The 13179-nt window shown below is 36.3% G+C and overlaps 2 protein-coding genes across 5 annotated transcripts; one reads left to right on the top strand and one right to left on the bottom strand.

The window, feature by feature from the left end:
• Positions 1-3945: 3945 nt before the first annotated feature.
• LOC134273308 (WAG22 antigen-like) lies at positions 3946-6479 on the top strand. Its single transcript, XM_062755502.1, has 3 exons — positions 3946-4042; positions 4699-4805; positions 4917-6479. Exons 2-3 carry the CDS (start codon positions 4700-4702, stop codon positions 6389-6391), a joined length of 1581 nt encoding a protein of 526 aa, XP_062611486.1. The 5' UTR covers positions 3946-4042; position 4699; the 3' UTR covers positions 6392-6479.
• A 4958-nt stretch (positions 6480-11437) lies between these two features.
• LOC134273306 (uncharacterized) lies at positions 11438-13179 on the bottom strand. 4 transcript variants are annotated; one of them, XM_062755498.1, is made up of 2 exons: positions 13058-13179; positions 11438-12371 (listed from the first exon to the last, which is right to left on the bottom strand). In XM_062755498.1, the coding sequence occupies exons 1-2, from the start codon at positions 13163-13165 to the stop codon at positions 11502-11504; spliced, it is 978 nt and encodes a 325-aa protein (XP_062611482.1). In that variant the 5' UTR covers positions 13166-13179; the 3' UTR covers positions 11438-11501. The 4 variants fall into 4 exon arrangements, with proteins under 4 accessions (XP_062611482.1, XP_062611485.1, XP_062611483.1 ...); XM_062755501.1 differs by having other exon boundaries at positions 13007-13137; XM_062755499.1 differs by lacking the exon at positions 13058-13179 and adding an exon at positions 13002-13054.

Genomic DNA, 13179 nt, shown 5'->3' with positions numbered 1-13179 from the left:
ACAGTAAAACGTATGAGAGAGAAAGAATTTTCATAGTTTTGAACAATCATATTGCCCCATTTTTATTATGATAAATGCTAAATTGTTTAAAGCTGTCCACTGTCAGTGCCCTCTTAACACCTTTACATCTACTTATCAAAGACTAGAATAAAAAAAAAACGAATTAATGATCTTAAACAATCGTCACTCTTTTTTTTCAAGACCCATTTCCCTTTTATTTTATCAAAACCTCAAATATTTAAAACGTCAATATCTCAGGTTCTGAAGTGACCTTATCATAAAAAAAGTTATCCAACCAGAATAAATTATTTATCATACCGATTATTTGTAAAATTTCAATCTTTAATTTTTTTCAAAGAACATAGTTCATTGGTGTAAGGAGTTTTGAAAAAAAAATTATTTTTTTCATGTGTCTTAGTTCTCTACACATACGAAGAAAAGCACTTTGAAATTTTTTTCAAAGTGGCCTGTTTTTTATTTTCAATGTTAAGGACTTGCCAGATGCTAATTCTGATAATTTTCCAAAATGGACCAGGTAAAAGTATTAGGAGGTCTATCACCAAGAAACTGTCAGGTTTTATCATTTATACTTGCCCATATGATGCATCAAGGGATGATTTTTTTCTTCAGAATTTTAAATTTTCGTATTCTTTTTTTATAATCTTTTAATACAATATTAAACGTATAAATTTTGCATTTTGGAAACTTTTGGTTGGGTAATTGTGTGACTTTGCCCTACTTAAAGACAACATTCGTTGAGGTGAGCTCTGTAATCTCTGATTACTTTGATTGTGAATTTGGCGTGCCATAAATGTGTGAAAATAATAACAATACACTGTATGAAATATGTCGGTCAAATCGGACAGAAAGAAAGATTGTACTTGCAAACAAAGGTTTTGATATCTTTGTGTATTCAGCTTATTTAGTGTATTTGTATTCTGTCTAGAATAATTGTACATATAGAATATGCTCTTGAGTTAAACACCTTGATATGTAATAACACTACATAAACGTAGCAGCTCAATCATCCACACAAGTAGTACAGAAAGAATAAAAGCAAATGCACAGAAAACATGCAGTCAAATACTAGTAATAAAGTAGTGTATGAGAAAAAAAAATGGTACCGAAAGAATTCCCCCCTCCCCATAAAAAGACGTATATGTACATGGAAGTTAATGATACACATTTTTTCTTTATTGTGAAAACTTACTTTTACCTATTGCATCATAAATTATAATGTAAAACCTTTATATTCTTGCTGAACATGTTAAATGAAAGTTTATTTACGAGAATTGCAATCAGATATCGCTTTTTCACCATCTCTTATAAGGGGTTATTTCTCGGCAGAATATTACGTAGGTGGAAAAAGCATTGCCGATAAAAGTTTTTATTGAAAAACAACTTGCAGCATGGACACATACATGTACATAGAAATATACAGGTGTTAATCTTCTTGTGGGCCATTTTAAACAACATTGAAAAAAAAAATCACGTCCCTCCGCTTCCGTACTATTTTTTAGACGTTGACAGAGGTAGAGATTGACTGTATATATATCTTTTAACATCAGAAAATTTTAATGCTGTGCATAATATGCACACGTAGGTTAAAGATTCCTTCAATGGTAAAAAGACATTAAGGTTTTGCCAAAGGTCAAGATGTTCAAAAATTTATTTTTACAATAGCTCCAAAACTATGTGAGGTATAATGTTAAAACTTTTCGAGTGTATAAATGGATCATTGATTAACAGATAGAAAGTATCATTTGAAAACAAATGTTTTTAAAAATATATATCTTGAGGTAAAATATATCAAATATTTTGCATATTTTTAGCTCACCTGAGCCGAAGGCTCAAGTGAGCTTTTCTGATCACATTTTGTCCGTCCGTCCGTCTAGCTGTCTGTCTGTCCGTCCGTAAACTTTTCACATTTTCGACTTCTTCTCAAGAACCAATAGACCAATTTTAACCAAACTTAGTACAAAGCATCCTTGGGTGAAGAGGAGTTTAAATTGTTAATATAAAGGGCCAAGGCCCCTTACAAGGGGAGATAATCAAGAAAAGACAAAAATAGTGTGGGGTAATTAAAAAATCTTCTTCTCAAGAACCACTGGGCCAGGAAAGCTGAAACTTATGTGAAAGCATCCTTGGGTAGTGTAGATTCTAAATTGTTCAAATCATGACCCTCAGGTGTAGGGTGGGGACATAATAGGGAATTCAAGTTTTACATGGAAAGGTATAGAACAAATCTTGAAAAATCTTCTTCTCAAGAACTACTGGGCCAGGAAAGCTGAAACTTATGTGGAAGCATCCTTGGGTAGTGTAGATATTAAATTATAAAAAATCTTGACCCCCAGGGGTAGGGCGGGGCCACAATAGGAAATCCAAGTTTACATAGAAATATATAGAACAAATCTTTAAAAATCTTCTTCTCAAGAACCACTGGGCCTCAAAAGCTGAAACTCATATGGAAGCATCCTTGGGTAGTGTAGATATTAAATTGTTAAAATCATGACCCCCGGGGGTAGGGCGGGTCACAGTAGGGAATCCAAGTTTTACATAGAAATGTATAAAACAAATCTTTAAATATCCTCTTCTCAAGGACCACTGGGCCAGGAAAGCTGAAACTTATGTGGAAGTCTTATGTGGAATTAATCCTTTGTCACAATAGGTAGTTTTACATAGTGTATAGAACAAATCTTTAAATATTCTCATTAAAAGCCAGGAAAGCTGAAACTTATGTGGAAGCATCCTTGGGTAGTGTAGATATTAAATTGTAAAAATCAAGACCTCCGGGGTTAGGGCGGGGCCATAATAGGGAATCCAAGTTTTATTTAGGAAAAATCATTTAAGAATCTTCTTCTCAAAAACCACTGGGCCAGTAAAGCTGAAACTTATGTGGAAGAATCCTGCATGTGGTAGTGTAGATTCTTAAGTGTTAAAATCATGAAAAGGAAGGGGGTACGGGGGCACGATAGGTATAGCAAGAGAGGAAATCTGGTAAAGAACTGCATCACCCAAGTTACTCAGGTGAGCGATGTGGTCCATGGGCCTCTTGTTTTTAAATGCAACTGTTTAATGCTTTACTTTTAGTGAAAACCATCATTGTAGAAATAATATATGTTTATCAATGAAGAGCAAGTTGGACGTGAATGATCTCTGAAAGGCTGTTATTGAAAGCATGATATGTATAAAGACGTCAAGACCCGTATAAAATCCGCCATTTGTATTGTACTTCCGGTTTTATGTCTTGACATTTGGACAAAATAAACAGGGAAGCAACTTTCCATAGGCTCTTGAATTAAGTCCAACTTGCCCTTCATTGATAAACATATTTTGTTTCTGAATGATGACTTTCACTAAAAGTTCGGATGTACTTAAGTGTATTTTGTAAAAGTATATGTATTTTTAAAAAGAATTTTTCTCGATAAATATTCTCTCTTCAGTATTTGTTATTGCCATTGTCAGTCACAGTTGAAAAAAGTCTTCTTTTTTTTCAAATATATTACTGAATTCGAATTATATATTCATGCAGAAGTTGAAATATGCCCATTTTCTTCAGACTATTTTATTGTCAAAACAATTTTAACAAAGCTGTACCAACAGATATTAAGACAGATATTTCTCGGAAAATCACTTAATACAAGATTTTTATAAAAAGTCAATTTCTTTTTCATATATTCTAAAATTACCTTTACATTCGCGTATTTCTAAGTGCATAGATATATAAGCCTAAAAATGACTGTATGATATGCACAAAGTGGTGTTTTAAAACTATCAATTTGTAAAGACATTGCACTGAATAATTACATAAAAATTGATGTAGTTTCTTAGTTTAATCAAAATATTTTGGAACTAGATTCTTGTATACAAGTTGTACGGACAACATTACAAAGATGAGCCGCATGTTGATTGATGGCATTCAATCGTCTGCTGACTCCACGATGACGTGTCTTTCTCAATTGCTTCCCGGTATAAGAGTTAGAAATTGAATTTTTCAAGACCACTGTTTTAAACGGTCATTTGGAATTTAGACACAATTCAGGTAAGGCCACAACATGAGCACAGAAAATCGATATTTTTTATAAATCATTTGATTTATTTTTTCACTTCATTTTGTCCTTTCAACAACGGACAACTTTTTCAAGTTTATATTAAACATTTATTATACCTTGAAAGCTCAATTAATTTATATAATTCAGTAAGGTATATATTTGTTACAACTAATTCACTTAATAAAACTTCAAAAAGTTGAATTCTGTTATTTGCATATCAATTTAAAAAAGCAAAAGAAATATTTAAATATTCAAATTTCTTTGATTTTCGTCTTATTAAGAAGAAATAATCAATATTTATGACATGATTTCACGCTATATTATTCTACATATAATTCACTTTTTTTTTTTTTTTAAACTTATCGAAGTTAAAAATTTATATGATATTTTAGTTAGGTGTAATATAGACTAGGTTTTAGGATTTTAGTCGGTGTTGGAAAGGAGAGGGTGTAAAACTTAAAGAGAACAATATGTTTTCGTCAGCTATGTATGTAAAAAAAATCTTCAAAGCTAAATGCTATAGAGCTAAGAAAAACTAAATCGAATATCAATTGCATGAATTTCAAGCAATCCAACTCACTTTGAAAGAAAACGGTTCTGTATAAACAATTGATACCTTACTTTAGCTAGGTGCTTCTTTCTGCAGAATGAACGGACTTATTGTGTTGTGCACAGTCCTATTGTTTTCCACCCAGGCATTAGGAAGAGGTAAATCTGGCGGACTTTTACATGGCCTTCTAGGTGGACACCAAGGTAACTTCATATATAATAAAATCTAACACGACAAGATGCATTTCATAGAATCTAAAATATAATCATCCATATAATGAGACTATTTTTCAAGCTTTCATTCTCTGGTTTAAGCAGGTGGTCCAGGCGGTATTGGAGGACCTAATCAAGGAGGAGCAGACCTCTTTCGACAGTTTCAGTCCTTCAACCAACAGGGTGGTGGTATAGGGCGTGGTGGTTTAGTTGGAGGCATAGGACAAGGTGGTTTACCAGGCGGTTTTAGCGGAGGACCAATTCCTGGCGGTGGTGCCGCTGGACTACAAGGTGGTTCTTTTGCTGCTGGTGCATCATCATTCCAAAGTCGATCATCATCATTCCCCAGAGGTGCAGGCCCTTTCCCAGGTGGTCTAGGTGGTCCCGGCATAGGAGGACCAGGTGGTTTATTTACTGGTCAAGGAGGGTTCCCGGGTGGAAGCCCAGGTAGAGCCAGTGCTGTGCACAGCAAGACTCACAGTGGTTCTTCTCTGGTTTCTGGAAGTTTGACAGACAGCTTTGGAGGTGGCTTTGGGTCATCATTAGGGGGACAAGATGGTTTAGGGAGTCTCCTTGGAGGCTCGGGATTTCTTGAAAATCAAGGAGGCTCTGGTGGAGCAGGTTTCTTGCAAAACTTATTCGGAGGAGCTGGTGGTCAAGGAGGTTTAGAATCTGGTCTTTCTGGGCTTCTCGGAGGAGGTATTGGTGCAGGAAGTGGAGCTGGAGATATCTCAGATCTTGGAAATAGATTCCATGCGGGATTTGGTGCTGATTCCATCTCTGGTCTTCAGGGTGGTCCACTTGGTGGAGGAATAGGAGGACTTGGTAGTGGATCAAGTGGGGGATTTGACGGCTTAGCTGGACTTTCTGGTGGTGCTGGTCAATCTCTAGGCCAAGGTTTATTAGGAGGATCTCAAGGAGGCTCCTCCATTGGTTTTGCTCAAACACTTGGATCTTCGGGGGCTGGAAGTTTTGGTGGATTAGGCGGTAGAGGAAAGACCGCAGGCGGACCTGGTGGACTTGGAGGCCTTGCTGGTGGACCTGGGGGTCTAGGTGGCGGAATAAGAGGCCTTACCGGTGGACCTGGGGGTCTAGGTGGCGGATTGGGAGGCCTTGCCGGTGGACCTGGGGGTCTTGGTGGTGGACTTGGAGGCCTTGCCGGTGGACCTGGAGGTCTTAGTGGCGGATTAGGAGGCCTTGCTGGTGGACCGGGGGGTCTAGGTGGCGGATTAGGAGGCCTTGCTGGTGGACCTGGGGGCTTCGCTGGCGGACATGGTGGCCCTGCCGGTGGACCTGGGGGTCTAGGTGGCGGAATAAGAGGCCTTGCCGGTGGACCCGGAGGTCTTGGTGGTGGACTTGGAGGCCTTGCCGGTGGACCTGGGGGTCTTGGTGGCAGATTAGGAGGCCATGCCGGTGGACCTGGAGGTCTTAGTGGCGGATTAGGAGGCCTTGCTGGTGGACCTGGGGGCTTCGCTGGCGGACATGGTGGCCCTGCCGGTGGACCTGGGGGTCTTGGTGGAATTGGTGGCATTGGATCACATGGAATCGGCAAACCTAAGGCAAAGCCAGTTGGTTAAAACTATTCATTGTACCTGTGTTTTGAGTCCCGCTGTTTAAATTTACAATTGTAGGTGAACTGTTAAATAAATCAATGGTTTTATTGTTGTGATTGTCTTTATTTCCCGCAAGAGTTTCATAACTTAATAGCACATCAGAGATGTTTTAAATAGGTTTATACTCGCAATTCGTATATAGATTATATCCGAATGTTATATTTCCTAGATAAGGTGAAAACAATTACCTATACCCTAAATACAATGTTTCAAATGTTTCTATATGCACTAAATACCTATCAGTGTTAAATCATTGTGAATGATATTTTGCCGATTTCTCATGCCCTCTTTGGTTACTTGTTTCAATAGAAATTCATAAATAAATGTATCAAACCTAGCCTGCATGGCAGTGGTTGGACTAGCGGAATAATAATGTTTTCCTACTGTCGTTTGTTTGAATCCATTGTCGAACCTGAAGTCCAGTCCTTTTATTAGTCTGTATAAACATACTAGTACGTCATGTTGCAGTACATGCTAGCCTTCTATTCTCGCATACTGCCCATAGACCTTAAATGCACTGAGCCGAACACAGGGTCTAAATCTGCATTTTCCACCAACAATTGGTGGTGTCCTAATATTTTTCACTTATAGAAGGTAAACAGATATGTAAAAGACGAAAAAGAATTCACACAGTGGGCTAAATTTAGTATTTTCTATAATGTATGCAGCGGAGAGCAGACTTGCATACATAACAAATGCAATCAAACACATAGGTTTAATCCGAAACTAATCATTGAACCACGAGTCATTAATTGATACTAGTTCTCAGATGGTACTCAGAGCAATCTCTTGAGTAGCGAATAAGTTGGGAGACATGAACACCATTAGCAGATGAAAGTGGAATATTACTATTGTACATTAATAAGGAAAGCTGCTGGAATATTACTGCATTGTACATAAATAAGGAACGTTGACGATGGAAAAGCTGAGGTGATCTGGCTTGTCATACAATTAAATTGCTTTATTTAGCCTTTATCGTCTCTTGTCAATAGCACATCCAAATATGAAACAGATGTGGGAGCCTTGTTATATCTTCTATATCAAGTTTAGTGGGATATGTCTGAATGCATTAGACAAAATTGCCAACGCACTGTCAAGTGATACTAATTTTCACTCTAAAAACTTGTTTAAGGAGTATGTTGTTTAAATTTATTACAATAGTATAAAGTAATATATTGTCAAAATTGCGAAAGAAATGCAGTTTTACTGATGCGTAAATATTTCATTTTTTGAGAATAAACCTTAACCTGAATTCTTTCCGTGCCAGGAGGCACACAAGGTCTGAACATCTTTCTTCCACCGGTGCCTGTCTGAGGCTGCACGTCTTGCCGTGTTCCAAGAGTTTCAGTCTGCATTAATTCGCTAGCTCCACCATCCGTCGCCATGATGTCTTGGGGCGGCCTTGCTTCATTCTCCCCTCAGGTGACCATAGAAGGGTCACAACACAGTCATCTGTTTTATCTTTTCAAAGCATTTGGTCGATTCAATATCTATCTCCTCATCTCGCTACTGATGCTTTCTGCCATCTCCAGAAATGTTTTGTTTAAGATATGCTGTTGCCATCTGACCTAAAGAATCCTTCTGAAGCACTTGGTCAGAAAGATATCAACTTTCTTTCTTCTGTTTTGGTGAGCTTCCAAGTCTCACATCAGTGTAACAATACAGAGAAGACCAGGTTCTTGATGTGGGAGACTTTTTATCTTTTTACTAAATGTCTGTAGGGTTCCAGATGTTGGCTAGCCTCCTAAAGAATGCGCTAGTGCAATCCCCTTCCTGATGTCAGCAGTACCTCCTCCACCCTTGGTAACATTGGCGCCGAGGTATGTGAAGCTGTCAACCTCGCCGACTTCACTGTTTCTGACTTTCAGGCTGGCTTCAGTCTTGCTGTTTATCTTCAACACTTTGCACTTCTTGGCATTCAGCTTCATTTCAGCCTTTTTTTTCTAGTTTTCTTGTATTGGACTGGATATGGCTCATTGCTGATGACAGTAGGGCAATGTCGTTTGCAAAGTCAAGGTTTTCAAGCAAATAGGAGATGTCTTATCTTATTCCAATTCTCTTTTCTCTGAACAACTGTTGCATCACCCATTCTATCACTTGGAGGAACAAGGAACAAAGATTTTTTCCTCTGATGAATTCACTTATGTCATCTTCTGTTTCTCCCACGTTTTCTCCATATCTAAAGTCTTTTCTATGTGTTCTCCTAATTTCTTTCTCGCGCATTTATCGAACTTTGTTTTTACTTCTTTATATCTGAGGCACTCTACATCCAGTCTTGGTTTCAACTTAATCTTATGTGTGCTTAGGCATATAGCCTGATTCTGGTTTTCACCACGTAGTGGTTGCTGTTGGCATTAGCTCCCTTCTGGACCTTGGTATCAAGAGCAGTTGATCTCCAATGACCATTAATGAGAAAGTGGTCAATCGAGTTTCCCGCTGTTCCATCAGCAGACATCAATGTTGCTTTATGTATGTCTTTATGAGGGAACAATGTTCCTGTGATTACACGTCCCTTGGTCTTACAGAGTTCACACATCCCTTCTCTGTTCTCTTTTTGTGTTTCCCAGTCCATGTATACCCACAGTTCTTTCGAATCTATTATTGTCACTTCCTACCTTGGTGTTGAGGTTTCCTATGATAATGAGATGTCGTTCTAGTTACATCCATCCAAGGTCTCCTAGAGCTCAAGATAGAATTGGTCCTTTTCCTACTCTTCCTTTTCATTGTGTGGCGCATATACTTGCAGCACCGACACTTTTCTGTATCTTGTATAGAATCTTGCTGTCATTATTCTCTTGTTGATGGGTGTCCATTCCATGGGTAATTTCACCGCGTGCTGGTTGAACATAATGCATAGCCACTTCTCCGTCATGCAGTTCTTAATTCATCCCCGAAGTATAAAGCGGTCTGTCAGCTTCATCTTCCCAGCAATAAATTACTTCTGCATTTTCAATTTAATAAAAAAAAAATCATTATAAACTAGAATAGGATACATTGTTTTACCATTACCGTAGAAGCACAGATTTATATTGGTGTTTGCAAATTCTTTTGTAGAGGTTGATTAAAAATCGAGCAATTCAAAATTTAACACTTTTCTGGTTGAAAAAAATGATCAAAAGTTTTCTGTAAAAATACATTTGTCAGTTTAGGATACAAGCGACCAGAAGCTGAGTGAAAATTTCTATAATGTTACAGAATCTGTTTTAACTTATAGGTCCTCTCATCTAACAGCTTACGTTCCGTTAAGGGGGAGGGGGTCATAAAGGATTGACTATTTGCCAAGGAATTGTGTGCCTTTTATTATTGTTTTCTTACTTATGTACAAGTTCGAGCTTTACGGACCGTGGGTATCGGTTTGGATAGCTCAGTGGCTGGAGCACCTGACTAGTAATGCAGGGGTCCTGGGTTCGATTCCCGGACCCATGTGTTTTCTTTAATTGCGAAGATATTGGCAATATTAACTACTCCCTTTATCATACGTCATTTCTGGTATATGTTTTCGCTCACTTATTGATATACATGTGTGTTTTAAGTAACTGATGCTTTTTACACATTTTGAATTTACTTTTATTTCTCCTTTCATCCTCGTTGTCGTTGCTCTGTAGATTCTGTGTGTTTCCCTCCATGTTCAATATTGTCTTCAAAGGAGCGTTCATTATTTTCCACAACACAAAACGAATTGAACTTAAGTATAATTGAATTGTAACTATCTTCATATCCTTTGTGGATATGTCTTAATTGAACATATCTTCAAATCAATTGAACATATTTTCAAATCAATTGTACCTATCTTTAAATCAATTGTACCTATCTTTCAATTATACCTATCTTCGAATGAATTAAAGATAGGTATAATTCTGTTAAACCTATCTTTAATTGAATTGAAGGTAGGTATAATTTATTGTTACCTAGGTATAATTACTAGTATTTAGAGATATGTATAATTATTTACACATATCTTCAATTCACTTGAACCTGTCTTTAATTCAATTGTACCTATCTTCAAATGGATTGAAGATAGGCACAATTATGTGAAGATAGGTGCAATTATTTGAAGACATGTACAAATATTTGAATTTATTTTAATTTGCCATTCCATATTTTTCGCCGTTGAATATGCATAGACAATACAATATTTATATCTATGTCCCATGGAACCTCCGCCAACCGTCTTATGATTGCAAGAAATCTATATCGTCTGTAAACATCGAAAAACGATATGTGATTAGCTGAAGTGTTTCAAGTAATATTACAAGATGTGCTAACAAAGCACTTTTCTTTTAATAAAAAATAAAGCCTACATAATTATTAGGTAGGGATATATATTTTTTTATTAGAAGAGAAATAAGTAACCTCAAGTGTCTGTGCTTTTGGCCATGCTGTTAAAAACGTTTCGTATATACTTGTAATTCTACCCTGTTTTTCTTTTACTTTCAAGCATGCTAATATTTCAAGCAAAAAAGTTTTGCATGCTTTCATGTTAATATCTAGTATATGGAGAATACAAAGATCCCTTTACATGAGATAACTTCTTCCCCACTTCCATCCCAACTCCTTGTCTCTCTCAGTAACATCCCTAACTTTTGTGATTACATTTGAGTGATACACATTTAGTTCAACCAATCAGGTTTTCCAACAATTTATCGGAATTTCCATGAATAGCAACAGTGCCCCGTTACTAACAGACCTATTTTTGTACTCATTTGAAGGAGAATTTGTTCAGAACCTTATACATGAAAAGAAGAACTCACTTGCTTTGGACTTTAACTTTGACTTTATCAAATAACAATATTTTCTTCCATTCATATGTCGACTCGATATATCCCAGTAAACTTGAAATAAAAGATACCATAGAGTCTGACATTTTTTTCACAATCGGATATTTTACTAGATACAATCGTGAATGGTTTTGTTTGTTTTGAACATACTCTATTTACATGTCAAAGGGATTGGACACAAGTTCCAAACATTGTAAGTAAAGTATGTATTTTTAAAGAACCTTAACACCACTTTATAAAATTAGGTATTTTTTCATCTCTTTTGGTTGAATATAAACAAACATTACCTTTATATATCAAAAATTTTCGTTTACAAGATCAGCATAGACATATACAGATTCCCATGTTACCGTTTTATCAGTAATTTTGAACATTGCCATAGGAGGATACAAGGCTTCTTGTTCTTCGGGGTAGAATGAATACTGTTCAATGCGTCTTGGACTCCACAGAGATGATCGAGAGTTGTTGAAAACAAATTCCACATTTTTAAAAAAATTCAAATCAAACATGGATGAGGATGTAAATGATGTCCAAAGAAAGGTAGTTCCGATCTCATATTGGTCAATGATATCCTCATCAAATCTAACTTCTCTGTAGGTCGTATTTGTTTCTTTAGTAAGGGACGGAGAATACATCAGTACAGCCATTAAATAAGCGCTGTACGGACTCAGATTTTTGACATCTTCAGTCAGATTCATTTTCCCGCATTTGTGTTCTCGTAAATAAGAGTTTATAGTACTGTAGATCATGTAAGTGTAAAATGAAATGGCAGATGCCTCTAAATCAGAATCCTTATTTCCTTTGAATTTCTCTGCGGAATATTTGTTGTATTGTCTGAGATTATCATAAATTACAGTTTTAATTGTATTATTGTCGGTATGGTATAGGTCCTGAAGTGCTTCAAAAAACCTTCCAGATACTTTTATTGAAGAGTTGATGAGATTTATTCCATAATTTACCATTGCTATCCCATCAGAACTAAGAGTGGAGAAACAAGCAGGGTCCTCAAACGTTCTTGGGGTTTCTTTTCCTTCCCGCCGAATTAAATTGACGGGTTCTTGTCTATTCCTACCTTTAGTCAACTTAAAAGCATCATTTATGTGAAAGTTTCCGATAAAAATGAATGTAACCGTGAGACCAATGAAAAATGTTGTACTGACCATTTTCTGTTAAAAGAAATTAAAAAAAACATTAAAATGACTATACCAATATTGTGCAAATCAATTTTTCCAGTCATTATCCTGATCTTTTCTATTAGAGTGTTACACGAGATTATTCAGATAAAAAAAATATCATCTTACACTGTAAATGTATTTTAGAAAACTTAAAGACACAGCAGAACGAAGAATCATTACTTACATCGTGTCAATGGTAGACCTAAAACTTCTGATCTAACAGAGGCCTGACTGAACAATGTTCAAATGATTTGTTAATATAAACTCAATCTGTCATTATACTCGTATTTGCAGCAGTCATTAAAACAGAAAATGTGTATTATAGACAAATTAACAAAATGTTATCTGCATAGGGATAATTTTCTAAAATACCATCATTAACTTCACAAATACAATTAAGATAAATTTCAGTTTAACATTTGCTTAAACTTCATTATTTATTGCATGGCGCTCTGGTAATTTAGTCAAATTTAACAAATAAATGCTGGATAAAGTGAAATGATTTTAATAGATTGTTGGCAATGGTTCCTGGCATCTATCTGTAAAGCATGATTTTGCACTGAAAAAAGTTTATATATATATATATTGATATTTCTATAAGGAGATATTTCTTTATCTCACCTCACCTATTCTCTTCATGCCCTTCTGAAATTGTTAATAAGGCCACACTATACTACCTCCACATGTCTCTGCCCACATTTCCAACCCATTTCTAACTGCTCTTGTTCAGTTTTCTTCTTCATGTTGTTGGCTGGTCTACTTTCTGCCTTATCTCTTGATGCCATGTCAGTGATACTAA

Source organism: Saccostrea cucullata, unplaced genomic scaffold, assembly GCF_032062105.1.
Source record: "Saccostrea cucullata isolate Sc308-1 unplaced genomic scaffold, CSIRO_AGI_Scuc_v1 ctg427, whole genome shotgun sequence".
Lineage (NCBI taxonomy): Eukaryota > Metazoa > Mollusca > Bivalvia > Ostreida > Ostreidae > Saccostrea > Saccostrea cuccullata.
Note: the sequence above shows the minus strand (reverse complement) of the source record. Positions and strands in the feature narration are given on the sequence as shown.

Bases quoted from the DNA above. Each gene is read 5' to 3' on its own strand.
- LOC134273308 (XM_062755502.1), top strand. From the start codon at position 4,700: ATGAACGGACTTATTGTGTTGTGCACAGTCCTATTGTTTTCCACCCAG. The intron at 4,806-4,916 runs GTAACTTCATAT...CTCTGGTTTAAG, and splicing joins CCTTCTAGGTGGACACCAAG to CAGGTGGTCCAGGCGGTATT.
- LOC134273306 (XM_062755498.1), bottom strand. From the start codon at position 13,165: ATGGCATCAAGAGATAAGGCAGAAAGTAGACCAGCCAACAACATGAAG. The intron at 12,372-13,057 runs GTAGTATAGTGT...TTCTTTTAACAG, and splicing joins GTGGGCAGAGACATGTGGAG to AAAATGGTCAGTACAACATT.